Source organism: Podarcis bocagei (genome assembly GCF_964188305.1).
Source record: "Podarcis bocagei genome assembly, chromosome: 4".
Classification (NCBI taxonomy): domain Eukaryota; kingdom Metazoa; phylum Chordata; class Lepidosauria; order Squamata; family Lacertidae; genus Podarcis; species Podarcis bocagei.
The window spans coordinates 101,281,834-101,297,705 of record NC_138128.1 but is presented as its reverse complement, the minus strand read 5'-3'; the positions used below and the strand labels follow the sequence as shown (position 1 = coordinate 101,297,705).

Sequence of the window (15,872 nt, the reverse complement as noted above, 5' to 3'; positions counted from 1 at the left end):
GTTTTTACATACATTCATCAGTCCTTACAGAGTTTAATGTACACACAGATTTGGACAATATTCCAGCAGACTCATTAAATACATTTTTTCTTATTCAATCCTTTGTTGTCTGAACAGGAAAATCAAAATGTCAAAAATTAGAAAAATACATTGTCAATTAATAGGCATTTTTATTCTAAAATGGATAGACCAGATTTAAATATTCTGCATGAGTTTTTCTGCAAGCAGAAAAGGGAAGAATTCAATGTTACTCCTCAATAAAACTCATATTTTACTAAAGAGATTTCATACCCACATCTAAATGCTATTACTGAATTTGACCTGAGTTAAGATTCCAATCCTGTAAGCCCCTTTCAACTCAGCAAAACCTTATTTCTGAGTGAACATGCTAGGATTGCATTGTTAGTGTTACTCTAAAGAAGGCACATAAGAATCCTCCATCACGTAGAGAAGCTACATACAAGAATATAGACTGTTCGTCCAGCCCCCTGCAGGCAGCCAGGCACACGATCCATTCCCACCAGTGGGGGAATGTGCTAATTCCCCTTTTTTCTTTTTTAAAGGAGCTTGTTTCATTTGCACTTCCTCTAACTGTAAATGCAGAGAATGACTTAAACCAATCTCATAAACCTGTTCAACAGTTTTTGCGAACAACATGATGCATTTCCACAGGCTATTGTACATCACAATATAACCCAAGGTTAAGTTTAAAACAAATAATCCAAAATACGTGTGAAGTTATTTCATTTTTATACATTTGTATCAAAGAATGTAGTATCGCCTATGATTCTGTACTTAAATACTGCTATTCAAAATTTCTTAAGTCTCTGAACCTGCAGATCACTCCAAAAGGCACATGACAGGATAGTAGAATTAAGGAAAACATTTTAAAAATCAAGTTGCTCTGCTGCCCTGCTTCACAGCTTTAACCCTGTAACTGATCACTGGTAATAAATGAAAGCAAGAAGTTATATGCATGTCTAGGATTTCCCATGCCTTAATCCTGGTAGCTTTTATGAAGCTTGAAGTTGCATTTAGCTTATTCAACCAGAATGCTGTTATCATATGAACTGAAAGACTGAGCTGGTCAATAACCAGGACCTGAATTTAAAACCCAACACAAAATCCAGATGTGCTAGATGATGAAGTCTCCCTAGTTACAACTATTACATTATGAAAAATGTTGTGAAGCATTGCTTTGTTGTTCAATGCAAGGTCAATTAAAGCTGGAATGCTCTCCTCCACTACTATTTCTCAAGTGTTTTTATTTATAAAGCAAGTATAATACACATTTCCTCTTCCTAAAAGCTGTTTTGCCGTTTTGGTGGAAGGCCTAGGCATTTCTCAGCTCCCAACATAGTAAGTCTTGCAGTAAGTTAACCCTTGAGGTGGGATGAGGGAACACATTGAAGGGTATTACCCAACTATCACTTTCATAGTGAACATAACAAGTCTTTTCCCTTCTCCGCCTCAAGTCCCTAGGATGAGAGAGAGAGAGAGAGAGAGAGAGAGAGAGAGAGAATCTATAGAGTATTTGAAGTGCAGAACTCAATACAGTCATACTTCGGGATAAATGTGCTTCAAGTTAAATATTTTCGGGTTGCACTCTGCGGCGACCCGGAAGTGACAGAGCGCATTACTTCTGGGTTTCGCCGTATGCACATGCATGCGCAGACGGTCAAAATGATGTTGTGCGCATGCGCGGAAGCGGCAAAACGCGACCCGCGCGGACACAGGGTACATTCACTTCAGGATGAGACCAGGGCTCCAGAATGGATCCCGTTCGTATCCCGAGGTACCACTGTACTTTGATACTGTGCACATGGATGCACAAATTCTCACAATAGTGGCAGCTCTAAAAGCATCCCAATCGTGGAAATCAGACCATGGTGATGGTCCCTATATAGAGAAGTCAGATGAACCCAACCAGGCCATGCCCCCCCCCCGGTGATTTTATTGGTGTGGGAGGGGCTGTATTTCTCATGAAGCATGTGTCATGAAGCAAAACCCGAGTTGTTTCTCTTCCCTCCGTTTTGAACAAATATTACTAAAATTCCTTAAAAGCTACTGAACTGCAAGGCAGAGCTGGGAAGTCTAAAGGCCACCAGGACAAGAGAGAGATGTCTGGAGTTAAGTTCTCATCCCCAGTATTTCATTAAGTAACCCACCTTCAAAATAAGGCAAAAACCCCCAGCTTCAACTGAATTCTCATTTGAGAATTGATATAGTTGCATTAGGCGCATTGAAAAAACGGAAAACATCAGATTGTTCAAGTGGCAATCTAAACTGGGGGGGGGGGGTTGAAGCGGCCTGGATTCCCTTCATCTCATTTGCCAACTTGTCAGTGGGATCTCGTTTTGGAAAGAATCAATTAGATAAATGACTGTTCCTCTTTGCCCATCATGTCAGTGTAACCCTAACTGTTTTCTTTCATTGCCTTGGAAATCAACATGTTGACAGAATTTTCATTAATTGTACATTTCCTAGGCATTAGCTAGTAAAGCTTTTAAAAAGCAACACGTCATTGAATTAGAAATGGCGCTCAGGGATTACTTCCTTCACCGTGTATCTGTAATGAGTCTACCTTGCATTCATTGAGTAAGTGTCCATTAATCCTTGGGTGAAATCCTAAGATCTTTCCTTTAATAAGTCTCCATTTGTGAAAACTGTTCTAAATGCAGACATGAGGTTTGATCCTTGGTCATTTTCTTCGTCTAACTCTTGCTTTGCTCCCCCCTCTCCCAATTATGATTTAACAAACATCTTTAGAAAAGCCTGATGACCCAGGAGCATAACAGATTCAGAAGCAGAGTCTCAGAAAGTAAGCTTGCAATACAGTTATAATACATCTGATGGAGATTTTCACAGGTTGTTTTATTGCTGCCTAGAAAAAAATAAACAGTGCAGAAAAATAAAGTTATAGACTATGTTGTCAGTTAGGTACTCTGGTTCAAGCCCGCATTTTAAAATTGTTCTACACAAGGAGGTGTAAATTGTAAATATCAATCAGTAAATGCCATTGCAAGTAGAGCAGGCATCACCTATATTGCTCAAGGCAACAAATCAGAATGCTTCCAAATAAAACTAAAATCACAAATATTTAAGTTACCAACATGTTTTTATATGAGGTTTGTTTCCATTAGCTCCAAAGTAGACTTAATTGGAAGCATCAGGCTCTGTCTCTATGGCTTGTCTCTTTCCTTGGGCAATCAAAAGTCACCATTAAATAGCACAACCTACCAAGGAATGGTGCTGTGCAACTCTCCCATCCATCTCAATGGTGCTGGCACATTAAGTGGGTTGCATAGCAATGTTGGCTTATTAATTGTTCCCTATATATTTTTAAAAAAGTTTTAATTACAAATGCAGTGCAAATTCAGTGCAAAACATACTTAAATCTAAAGTTTGTAGCAACAGAAATAAGCTGGTGGGTCTAATTATGCCTACTAGACCACAGATAAAAATCCTAAAAACTGTAAAATTCAGGTTTATAACTATTGTAAACAGTTATATTAGAGTCTCCTTTACTCACTGAAGAACTAACCATGTACATGAATGGCAACTGTAACTGCAACATAACTCTAAACAAGCGCATTACTGCTATAATATACAGCTCCCAATTTTTCATCTGTGAAAGTGTCCATATTATTGGAAATATTTGCATATTTATAACTGTGAAAAATTAAATTTAACCCAATGCTTTCTTTAAAAATTGTTACACCACCAATTTTCTATAGGTTTGTTCATGGCATTATTTATATGAAATGGATCAAAACTATCACGTTTGATTAAATAATAGCAGCACAACATCAAATATATTTCACAACGGAGAAGCATAGCAAATTCAACATATATAATTATTTCCAGGTCACAGTGAAACATCATGAAATGAAACCCAGAGGAGAGTTACACATATAGAAAAGACAGAACAATAGGATCAGTATGGGCTCACTTCTCAATTACTCTTATTATCCCATTGAAGTCAAAGTCAACAACATCAATTGAGACTCAGTTTGAGGAGGAGAGCACAACTGCACCATGCCCCAGTATAACATGCTGAGGTGGTGCTAGATGGCAAAGTGAAGAAATTCTACAAGGCACTGATAAGCAGCAGCTATAAATATGGGCCTAAAAAGAAATCTAGTCACAGGGCCACAACTCAATCTACACCTACTTCCTGTGGTCTCATTGAAAGTGAGCTTGTGTCAGTGTTAAAAGCCGTTGTCCATGTGGTGCCATTGCTGCCCAAGCTACGTGAGGCACTGCCCACCCACCACTTCTTTTGGTGGAAGTCAACTGTACTGATTTGTTTTAAGAAGCATTTTTGTTACGTAGAGCTCTCTGGTTTTGGTTAGCACAGGGAAGAGAAGGGAAGTGGTATCTCCAGCGCAGAGGCCACAGAGAAAAATCACTAACTTGGCATCTGGTGCTGAGAGATCTTTGCAGGACTGAAAAGCGTGTTGGGCAACACGGGACTTTACAGGAAAACTGCATTTGCCACTCCTATGGCACACAAAATCTTGCTGTAGTGTGAAAAATGTCAAGCTTTATGGGCTCACTTGGGGAATAGGAAAAAGTATACCCCAAAGTGCTCGAGAAAGCGAGGGGAGCAGACTCAGCTCAAATGTCCATGCATTTAAGTGCCCCCTCACATTATAATTAAGTAATAATTAGTAGCTAACAGTTAATGAAAGTGCCACAGGTTAAATACACAGAAATAATGCAACATGGATATGAGTGTGCAAAAAATAAAGTAGTGTGACTCCCCCCCACAAGCTACACAATTTGCATGATGATAGTAGATATTATAACTGTTTCCAGTTACCTTGGACTTGCAACCCTGAGTCATATATTATAAATTTATTGAGCTAGTCAGCTTGCTGCCTTCTTTTTCATAATTTGTTGAGGTAGCCAATTTCATTTTTGGAAAACAATTTTTTCTTCAACATTGCACCTTGAGTTATGGTCCCAATCCTGAGTACTCTGAAAGATAGTGCAAGCAGTCTTCTAGTGCACTTTCTGACAGTGCTTCTCCTAAAATCCACTGACTAACATATTACTGAAGTTCTGTAGGCTCTCGAAAGTTATTTCAGCACTTGTAATTCATAGGTGCATAGATAGGTATTCACAAAATACTAGAGATCTTCACATCATCCTACAACTGCATCCCATAGCATTCTAAATTATTCTAAATTACATGGAAGGCCACGGAAGGGAAGGCCAGAGAGAGAAGGCAAAATGCTGGTGACTGGTGAGTTAGAAACCAACAGCAGCTTGCAAACTTTTAAAAACAACATGGTAAAAAAACCAGGTATGATCCTAGTTTGTTGACATTAAGCCAGAGTTCGCCAGTGTGGACACAAGAGTGAGCCCGGCCTTAATATAAGCAAGGCTCTTCATGCCACAGCTGGTGCACAATATGAGGAGAGCCAAAGGGCTCTCATACTGGTTTCAGTCTTAATAAGCCATGGTTTATGAAAGACAAAAGATTTAAACGATCTGGAGAAAAACCAGCATATAGTAGCCAGGAACAGAAACCTGAGGCAGGCTACTGTTTCAGGCTATACAGAAACCAGGTCAAATTTTAAAAATAAGGGATTGTCATTCGGTAAAGTAATTAAGAATGTAAAGGGTGGAACTATTTGGATCTTGCAATACAAACTCAATACTTTTTACAAAATCACAGAATGCCCCTCTTGCAAATGCCATCCATGTATTTTAGTGGGAAGATATTTAATGGAAAGATGGAGTTGCCACAAAAATAACCAACTAAAGCAGATCTAGGATTTTTCTTCTTCTTCCAAAATCAAGGTGACTGATTTTGCTATGATCTTATAAATCTTTGAAACAGGTGTTCTAATAAAGTATTTGCACAAAATACAAATGAAGCAATCCTAAAGAATACAGAGGACCTCACAAATTACAGTTTTAGCAGACACATGTGACTAGTTGCAGTGTGTAGCCTATAAAATAAAAGGTAAAGGGACCCCTGACCATTAGGTCCAGTCGTGGCCGACTCTGGGGTTGCGGCACTCATCTCGCTTTATTGGCCTAGGAGCCGGCGTACAGCTTCCAGGTCATGTGGCCAGCATGACTAAGCCGCTTCTGGTGAACCAGAGCAGCGCACGGAAATGCCATTTACCTTCCCACCGGAGCGGTACCTATTTATCTACTTGCACTTTGACGTGCTTTCGAACTGCTAGGTTGGCAGGAGCAGGGACTGAGCAATGGGAGCTCACCCCATCGTGGGGATTCGAACCACCAACCTTCTGATCGGCAAGTCCTAGGCTCTGTGGTTTAAAACACCCGTGTCCCTAGCCTATAAAACAGTAGTATTTAAAAACATCAAATGCACACACCTAGAAATACAATGAATTAAAAACAAGCAAACCCTAGCATAGTTTTTGTAATATCTGCAGCCTTTCATGTGCATCCATTAAAAATGATCCTCAAAGGAAGCACTGTTGTGAGAAGTTGTGTATGCATCTGATATAAAGAGCTCTAGGGACATATCTACACTGCAGACATGTTTGATACCATTTTAAAGGTTATGACTTTCTCCAAAGAATCCTGGCAACTGTAGAATGGTGAAAGTTCTGAGATATCTGAATGAGATTCATTGCTCCCACCCCAAAAAGAGTTCTCAGGGTTCCAGGAGAGGGAAAGCCTTTATGATCGATTTTTGTCTATAGAATACAAAAACTATGTGTAACAACTTGCATTAGTGCTGAGCATCTGGATTAAACATAACCTTAATAAGCTACTTATTACAGTACTGGAACACCTTGGCCTCTATGCGGTGTGTCCCCCCCCCCCCCCAGTATTATTGCTTCGGTAGTGAAAAAGGGCACTGAATTAGAAAATTATCCACAAGTCCAAACAACACACTACTCTGACTCCTATTCCTTGTTTCAGTGCTGCATGGAAGCAACATTCTGTCAGATACATCAACTTTGTTGTATCTATGGTTCACTATAAGACTAAACAGCAGGCTAACATGAAGTTTGCCCAGAGCACCAGAATACACAAGATATTATGAATTGGCTCTGCATGACTATAAGGTTTTTTAATGTTGTGAATTGATCCTGCATAGCTGACTGGAAGTAAGCAGTTTGGCATGAACCATGGAAGAGGGAGGGCCTGGCTGCACATCATGAAATATATTTCCCAATATCATTATGGCTTTGACATGCCAATGGGATTTCATTTCAGTTAAATAAATAAAACAGCACAGCAATCTTACACAAGTCCCAGTGACGTCTGCGGAATTTATTTCCCAGAAATTGTGCATAGGATTGCAGCCTTAAGTAGGAAGAGAGCCTTTAAAAAATGCATCCTTTATGGAAAACCATCGAGGTAGGGACAGGAGCTAAAGAAACTACAGTAAGCCTACAATTTATTTACCTTTCAGCTTGTGCGCATTCAGTTTTACACACTTGGCAAAAATAAAAATAAATAAAAGGGGGGCAGACATCTGGGGAAAAAGACTTTGGCAATCCCACCTGCCAGTGTGGGAGCCCAATGTACTTTGACTATACACAATTTTGGCTTTAAGCGCAATCCCCAGAACATAACCCCAGCATAAATTGCGGGCTTACTGTACTTTAGATGCAGGGCTAGTGACTAGGGTGCCCTTCAGATATTTTATTATTTTTAAAATTTCTATACCGCTTTATATTTTTAATAAAAACCTCAAAGGTACAGCATATTAAATCAATAAATAATAAAACAATAGCCGGGCGATGTTCTTCTGGCCTCATGAGGAGCCTCTTCAGTAGGGCTGGGTGAGTGTGGGCCTCGCCCACCGGGCCAGGTGGACTGTGGACCACAATTCACATTACCACTGGCTGGGGCTTATGGGAGATGTCGTCCACAACATCTGGAGAATACAATATTGGCTATCCCTGATTTAAGGGATAGGGTGTGACCAGTAGCATATGACTTGTTTTAATGGCAGACATCTCTGCCCCCACCATGTCAAATCCCAATCTGCTTCTGAAACACCTTTGAGTTTCAGAATGTAACTCACCACAAAGCACGGAGGACAGCTGTTGGAGAAACACTGTTAAAGCTTTAATGGACATCACATACAGTGGTGCCCTGCAAGACGAATGCCCCAGAAGACGAAAAACTCACAAGACGAAAGGGTTTTGTGGTTTTTGAGGTGCTTTGTAAGACGAATTTCCCTATGGGCTTCCTTCGCAAGACGAAACGTCTTGCGAGTTTGTTTCCTTTTGAAGCGGGAACTGGGCTGGCAGGGAGCAAGCGAGGGAGCGACCAACCTTTTCCAGAGGGATCCTCTTCTGGAGAGGGCACAGAGGAGGCAGGTGGGCTGGGATCCAGCAGATCTGGCTGGGTCTCTGCGCCGCCGCCGCCTCTGCCTCTGCCTCTCTCTTTCTCTCCCCCTCCCCACATGGCTGCTCCATTTTGCCCTAACTGTGCGAAGGCAGGAGGAGGGGGACCAAGGAGGAGGAGGCATCCACTGCGCTTGGGCCGCCGCCTTTGCGGGGGTGGGAAGAAGCCGGGAGCAGCTGCCGAGACTGTGGGGAGCCCGGCGGCGTGGCGCAAGGTAACGGGGGGAGCAAGGGAGAGTCCGCGCCGGGCGCTTCGTGCGTCCGCCCTCGGTTCCTGGGCTCGAACTTCCTTTAGCACCTCGTGGAGAGAGAGGGAGAGGAGCGGGCTGGGGCTTTGATGTGGGACGCGGTTTGGCGGAGCGAAGACGCGGCAAGGCTTGGTGACAGAGGAAGGGGGGCTGTTTTCGTGGGGAGGTGGGAGGGGGTGTCTTTGCCTCTTCCCGGCAACAGATCCTCCAGGCTGGGGAAACTCCTCCTGCTGGGGAGCGACCCGCTTTGTGCTTTGCCCGCTATCCCATTATAAAAGGAGTACTGTGATAATGTTCATAATACAGTACCAGGGTGCATCCGTGCTTCGCAAGACGAAAAAATCCACAAGACGAAGAAACTCGCAGAACGGATTAATTTCGTCTTGCGAGGCACCACTGTAAAAGCTTTTGGATCCTGGCCCAAACTCCTAGCTTTCTTACAGTAATGAAGATGATGGGAGAAAGGCTTAAAAGTGCAGAAACTTCAGAAGAAGTGTATGTTGTTAGTAAGTTCAGATGTACTATAAATGATATTACCACTGTTGCCCAAATTTCAAGTCAATCACAGCTTATTGCCATTTTTTATACATACTATACAGTTTCTCTTAAGTACTTAAAAATACCTCCTGGCAAGAAAAATATGATATTGCAGTTACCTACCTTTTAGCTCACTAATGCTTTGAAATAAAAGCACAACAGAGAGAAGAACTGTGCAAAGTAGTTTGCTCCCATCTATTGCTTTTGTATTTTCATGTCATACGAAACACAAAACAAAACAAAACAAAAAACAGCCTTAGTACATATCCTTGTAGATTTCTTGTAGTAAAGGATGTAAGTGTGCATCAGATTCAGTCTTTTTGATAATCTGAACAAGCTGAGCATGTTCTGTGACAAGCTGTCGGAGGTCGGCCATTTTCTGTAGAAGCTTTGGGAAAAGGAAGATGTCATCAGGATGGTTGTTCTGCAAGTGAAGTTTGAGTACATGCACAATGCTCTCCTGCATCTTTTCAATGTGTCTTATGTTTACAAGGCCAGGGCGATCTGTTCACCAAAACAAAAAAAAGCACATCAAGTTATTGTAGAAGAGTTAATCTGTGACCATAAATTATATTTGCTTCAGACCCTACTGAAAGACCACTAAAAGACCCTCTCCCTAATGTTAACTGCAAGAATGAGGGTAGTAGAGTTTTTAAGACTGCTAGACTAGGGAAAACCCGTTTCAAATCCTCATACAGTCACAAACCACAAGACCAATATAAACAGAAAGCAGCTTTTAAACAGACAAAAACATGTTTTTGATCTGTTAAACTCTTTTGCCTTGTCATTTATAGCTATCCTCTTGTCCATTTTTGCTCTCAACCAACTCAAACAACTTGTGAAAGGAAATTACTAGAAATAGGGAAAGGTAAAATTCATGCGAGGTTCATGAGGAACAGCAGCTAATCATTCATTCTGCACAGTATAATGCAAGAAATATTCCAATTTTTCCATCTGTTTCTCAACCACCCAAAATCTACTGTTATATTCTTTATCTTACTGTTACTTGCTTAAATAATGGCTTTATTGCTATTGTTAGCTGCCCTGAATACTATTGTAGGAAGGTGGGGAGGTAGTATAAATGGAGATAATCACTAATTAGAATACATAGGTATAGAAGTTTTAAGTCTTACCTCCACAACAAATTATAGCAGCCACAAAAAGAGCTATATCACTGTCATCTAACTCCAATGCATTGAATTTCATTGCAAAATCAAACTTCGGTTCCATGATATCACAAAATGGCTTCCTTAAACTTTTGAGGAATTCTCGAGTTATAAAACCATTTCCGTAGGCTACCAGCATTCCATCTTTGTTCATTACAGAGGCTAATGTGGCAAAAATGGCTTCATAAACTCCGTATTTTAATAGCGTCACCTGGTCATTCAAGTCTAGGTTAGAGAAGCCAGGGATAGATTTGGCAAATTCTGTAAGTTCTGTTACAGCCTCGACGGAGGTACATTGGCAGCAGTGGAAAATTCGAACTTCCGCCTCCTTGTTTTGTATTCCATTGGCTACCAGTTTTGCCACCAGTGTCTTCTCTGCCATACACAGCGTATCCATATCATGTATAACAAATGGCTACAAAGAGATAGTGAAAGTAAATATGTTACTGTTTACAAATATACTAAAAGCAATAGAATATACTAAGATATTAACAGGAACAAAACAAATATAATCAAAGCCCCTACTGAAGGTGTGTCTTCAGAACCAGGTTTAATGGAAGATGGGATCCACCAATGTAATAAATTGTTCAAGAACATTCAGCATTTTGAAAGAGGTAATGAATACACTGTAAGATGACACCACCAGAAGCATTTGCCCCATGTGGATTTGCTTGTATAGCTAAGTCTCACAGCCTAAGGTAGTAAGCTTTAAGACAATGGTTTGGAACCCACAGCCTTGGGTACCACATCTCACAATGGCATCCCAACCCCACAGGGGCATATTCTCAGAAGGCAAAGAGAGCTGCAGATGGAAGGCACATGCTAATGGCTTTGTAGCCAAAATGCCCACACCCACAAGCAAGAGGGAGACATCTGTGAGCATGGGTGAATCCCAAGATCAGGCGACTGCACACAAGGAGGGGTAGAGGAAGAGTTATGCATGCGTAGGAGAAGGCACTCGAAGCACCTTCAGTGAGGGGCTTGTCACCTGTTCATTGCACAAGCAGCATTCAAAATAGTCAATGAAAAAATTATTGTATTGGGTCTTGAGGGAGGAGGAAACAAGACAACTAGTGTGGGGAAGGGAGCAGGAGCACATGGAGATATCACACAAGTTTGGTTGGGGGTCTAGCACATGCATTTATTTCCCTATGAAAACAATTTAAAAGATAAGGGTGTTTTGTATTTTTAAAAAATATATAAAAATCAAAAAGAAAAAGTCTATAAAGATCAGGATAATGGTTGAGGTTGGCAAAAGTTCCCCTGCCTATCAGAAGAAATAGGGGGTTTGGGTGCATAGGCTGCTGGTGCTGGTATAAACACCTAAATGAGCATATTAATGTCAAAGGGTCAAATCCTTTTTGCTCAAAAAAGAAAAGGAAAGGGTGCTTGTTTGATCTGTGTTGACAACACTGCTATTGTCATTGGGATATTTAAAAAGTGATCACAGCCAATGTTCTTACAGTATATACCTTTTGCATTTAACCATTTAATACTGACTCTGACACCACCTCCATCTAATCTATCACGCCTTATCTTGAAATGTATCCAGCCTTACATAGAATCATAGAGTTGGAAGAGACCCCAAGGGCCATCGAGTCCAACCCCCTGCCATGACAGACCCACAGTAACAACCGTTATATAATGCACCTGAGATCTTTCTAGGACTGGCATTGTGAGAGAGCGGGGGTCTTGTGCCTTAAACACCAATAACAGAAGAGGCACTATATTTGCGGCAAGCAAGAATACAAAAGTTTTTGCTAGTATGGAAGTACAACTATGAAAAAGCTGTGCCTGCTGACATCCTGCCAATCACATAGCTTTTTACTTCTGTGTGTGCCTCAATTTATCTTTTCTGTGGGTCAGTGATCCTTCATATAAAAAAGGTTTCCTACTAGTTTGATATTTACCAAACGAAAAAGATGGGAACAATATGTCCCCTGACCTGGTAACATAGCTGTCAACATTTCCCTTTTTTAAAGGGAAATTCCCTTATTCCAAATAGGATTCCTCGCAAGAAAAGGGAAAAGTTGACAGCTATGCCTGGTTCTTACCACTTATTCTTCTCACTTATTTACTTATAAATCTGCAGCTAAACAAGTAAATTAGCATATTCCATTGTTATGCAAATATGCTTATCTTTTGAAGGTAGGGTAGAGGATCTGATCTGCAGTGCACTTTGCCCAGAAAATTATGTTAGCCCCTTTGCCTCTATCTGGAGGAATGCCTTTGAACAGGCAGTACTAGAGTCACTGACTGAGTTCACTCATATGCTGCTTTTCCACAATGAGCTATGCCTAAAGTGTCTTAAAGCAAACTTTCAAAACAAATACAGAGTATTAGAAATATGAATATACAAAATACAGAACATGTCAGAAAATTCAAAAACGACAAAACAATTTGGTAAACACAGAATAAATTCAGTATAAGTAACAACAACCATCTAGGTTGTTGAATAGGTACATTGAATAGGTACAAAGCAAAACAAAAGTTAACTGCCAATAAAGATTCTGCACTCCCAGGAGCCTGCTTTCAATGCAGCTCAGAGGGAGGGGCAGATGGCATACAGCTGGCTCCCCCACCTCTCCTCCAGAGGAGGCTGACAGCAACACAAGGTAAGCCTTGGGGAGAGCAATGATGGCAAGTCTCTTCTCCAGCCTCCTGGAAGTACCAACTGGTAGTGCGGGTCTTAAAGCACTTGGCTATTGCACTGCTAACTGTGCCACTGAGGCCTGCTAGAGTGAGGGTGCTTTTCCACTACTGTGTGTGTTGCGATGCAGGGTGTGTCCTGGAGGGTGTACAGGTTCATTGGCTGCCTGTGTGTCATGTGGATGTTGTCAATGCCACAGTCCTGATTAGCAGACTGTGGCAATGTTTCTGCAGATGCTGTGGGCATTTGGTTGTTTTTCTGATGTGCTTATTTCTCCTGATGTTGTACTTCCCTGCTCCTGACTACATGGACATAGGATTTGGAGGCTGCTTCAATAGAGGTGTATCAGCACACCTAGCATAAGGATTGCAAAATGTAACTACAATCCGATGCCCATTTATCTGGAAGCAAGTCCCATTGCCATTAATTGAATTTGTTGCGGAGTAATCCTGGATAGAATTGCACCCATCAACCAAATATTTCAATTCAGTTTGGTAAAGACTCCAATTCAGTTTATTCTGGAAAACCCACATCATTAGGACTATTCATGTGGATTAAAAAAAACACAAAACATTTTTCTTTCCTTGACACTCTAGCAACTCTGGCAAAATTACAACTTACTTTTGAAATTTGCCCATTCCAAATCAGGTTACTATGTACCACCAGGGATTGCATGAAGAAGTCGTGGAATACTGAGCAATTTATTATATGCATACATTGCCTGAATACTTTCATAGTTACATGTGATCTTAAAATAATATAATATTTACTGCAATGAGAGTGGAAGAGCTCCCTATTGATTCAAATAGACATACCACCCTTAAATGGTGAAATAACAATCCCAATTTTCTTTTCAATCCTGTGTTCATTTTTTTGCTTTTGATGTAAATACAATTAGAAAGGAATGATGTAAGGCCATTTCAGAACATTTTAAGCTAGATGTTGTAAAACTTTGCTGCTTTTGCTGGAGAACTAAGGTACTGCAAGCGTAGTCATTTCTAAAACCCAGTTAATCATTTCCCAAAGCAGTCAAAGAAGTTCATTTGGTAATCTCTCCCCGTCTCTCTCATTCACCACCCCTGCCCCGCCAAACACACCCCAGGGGATCTCTCCCCCCACAGCCAAATATGCTTTAGGAACTATGATTCTATGATTCTAACTGTCCAGTGTAAATTTGGCACCCTTGACTTGAAATGAATGAGGCTGAAGGATGTTTAACTTTGGCTGGATTATGGCATTACTATTTTAGTTGATTCGTTTATGACTTACATCCTCTAAAAGAGGGGGAGCAGGGGAAACCACCTTCAGGGCAAGATCCAACCAAAAGATAAGCACTTCTAAATCCCGTTGGACTTGTGAGGAAAAAATTCTGTGTTTCCTGGTGCCAAGCAGATAAAGTTTCACATATCTCCAATTTATCTCTTCCACCTTCCTTTCCTTCTGTCCCTCTCACCCCCAACGCAAAACCACCTAGCCTAGCATGGCTATCACATAGACCAACAGGCTCAAAAGTAAAAGGGACCATTTCAGCATACAGGCTGCAACTTTTCATACTCATCTACGGGCAACAGGACAAGGGGTGTGTGTGTCCCTATAATTAAAGCCCCATATCCTTTCTTTCTTTTTCATTTGCTTAGAAGCAGTTGAAGAGGTTACTTGGTATGAGACTGGCCAGTTCAGCTGTATACTTCTATGAAAATGGCTAAATACGCAGTACTCAACTGCCTAGCAACAATACTTCAAAATGCCAGAAGTTACGAAGTTTCAGTCCTTAGGAAAGCTTTCATCACAAGCTGCTCAGAACGATTGGTGTGGGTTTAACTCACCATTTACAAAAGTATCCAGAGCACACTCTCTTTAAGTATTACTTTCATGCTGCTCTTTTATATTGTGCAATTTTTATCTTTCTGCTTTTATTTGTTTTACTGTCTTTTTAACTTTATGTGAACTGTCCAGGAAACTTGTTAAAGGTGGGGTACATATCCTCAAAATAAACAAATAATAATAATAAGGCTGCCTCCAGATTAAAATAAAATTTGCTCATACAAAAGTTTTAACAGATCAAGCAATTAGTCATTAAAATCTACATAAATTTGCCCTGAAATAAACTGATATACTTTGAAGAAATTTCCATAATGCATGCCACCAAATAAGCACCCCCTCCTCCTGAGAGAGAGAGAGAGAGAATGGGAAATGCCTCTTCTAACACAGCAGGTTCCATCCGCAGTTCTTAGAAGTGCTTTTACTTGTCTTACATACACATTAGCTCACCATTTGCTTAGTTTGCTATTTTTAAACTTTATGATGGCAAATACTTACTGGATTGTTGCTGGTTTTTCCTGCAAGTATGAGTCTGGCTTTGACCTTGTTCATATTAAAGTTTTTCAAATACGCTTCATAAATTCTCTTGGCGAGTGATTTAAGATCTGCGATTTCAGAATTTTCTATACAATGATCACCTGTTAGAATTTCAGCTTTCAACTTTGCCTTCTCTGACCTTGGCATCCGTCCAAATCGAATCGCTGAGGAGAAAACATGCATTTAAAGTGGAACAGCACAAACATTTGTTCTCCAGTTGTAAGCCTGATCTTAAGCTCAAATACTAGCTTACCAGGATCCTAGCACCAGCAGCACAAGGAGTAAACTAGCCCCACAGGCTGAGACCCCATTCCTATCTATTTGTGACCCCATAAAGAATTCAAGAAACCGGGTCTGCAGCTCATTCCCACATCTTTTTGGGAAAGGTCTACTCAAGCCCATCAGAAGTGGGAGAATGGCTGCATCAATACATCATCTCCTTTTAGTAAGAAGCACATGGTAGCAGTGCCACAGTTTTTACAGCCTTTGTGGGTAGCTAACCCACAATTCCTTACTTAATTATGTGAATTGCTGGAAAGCTGCAGCTAAACTGAGAAAG

At 40.8% G+C, this 15,872-nt stretch overlaps 1 protein-coding gene across 1 annotated transcript in view; it reads right to left on the bottom strand.

Moving 5' to 3' along the window:
* Positions 1 to 9,007: 9,007 nt before the first annotated feature.
* PPARA (peroxisome proliferator activated receptor alpha) overlaps positions 9,008 to 15,872 on the bottom strand; it is a 34,380-nt gene continuing 27,515 nt past the window's right edge. The window contains exons 6-8 of the mRNA XM_081191042.1: positions 15,275 to 15,477; positions 10,273 to 10,720; positions 9,008 to 9,643 (exon numbers count right to left, since the gene is read on the bottom strand). Coding sequence (XP_081047168.1) covers positions 9,396 to 9,643; positions 10,273 to 10,720; positions 15,275 to 15,477 — 899 coding nt within the window. The 3' untranslated portion in view covers positions 9,008 to 9,395. The remainder of the gene's footprint in view (positions 9,644 to 10,272; positions 10,721 to 15,274; positions 15,478 to 15,872) is intronic.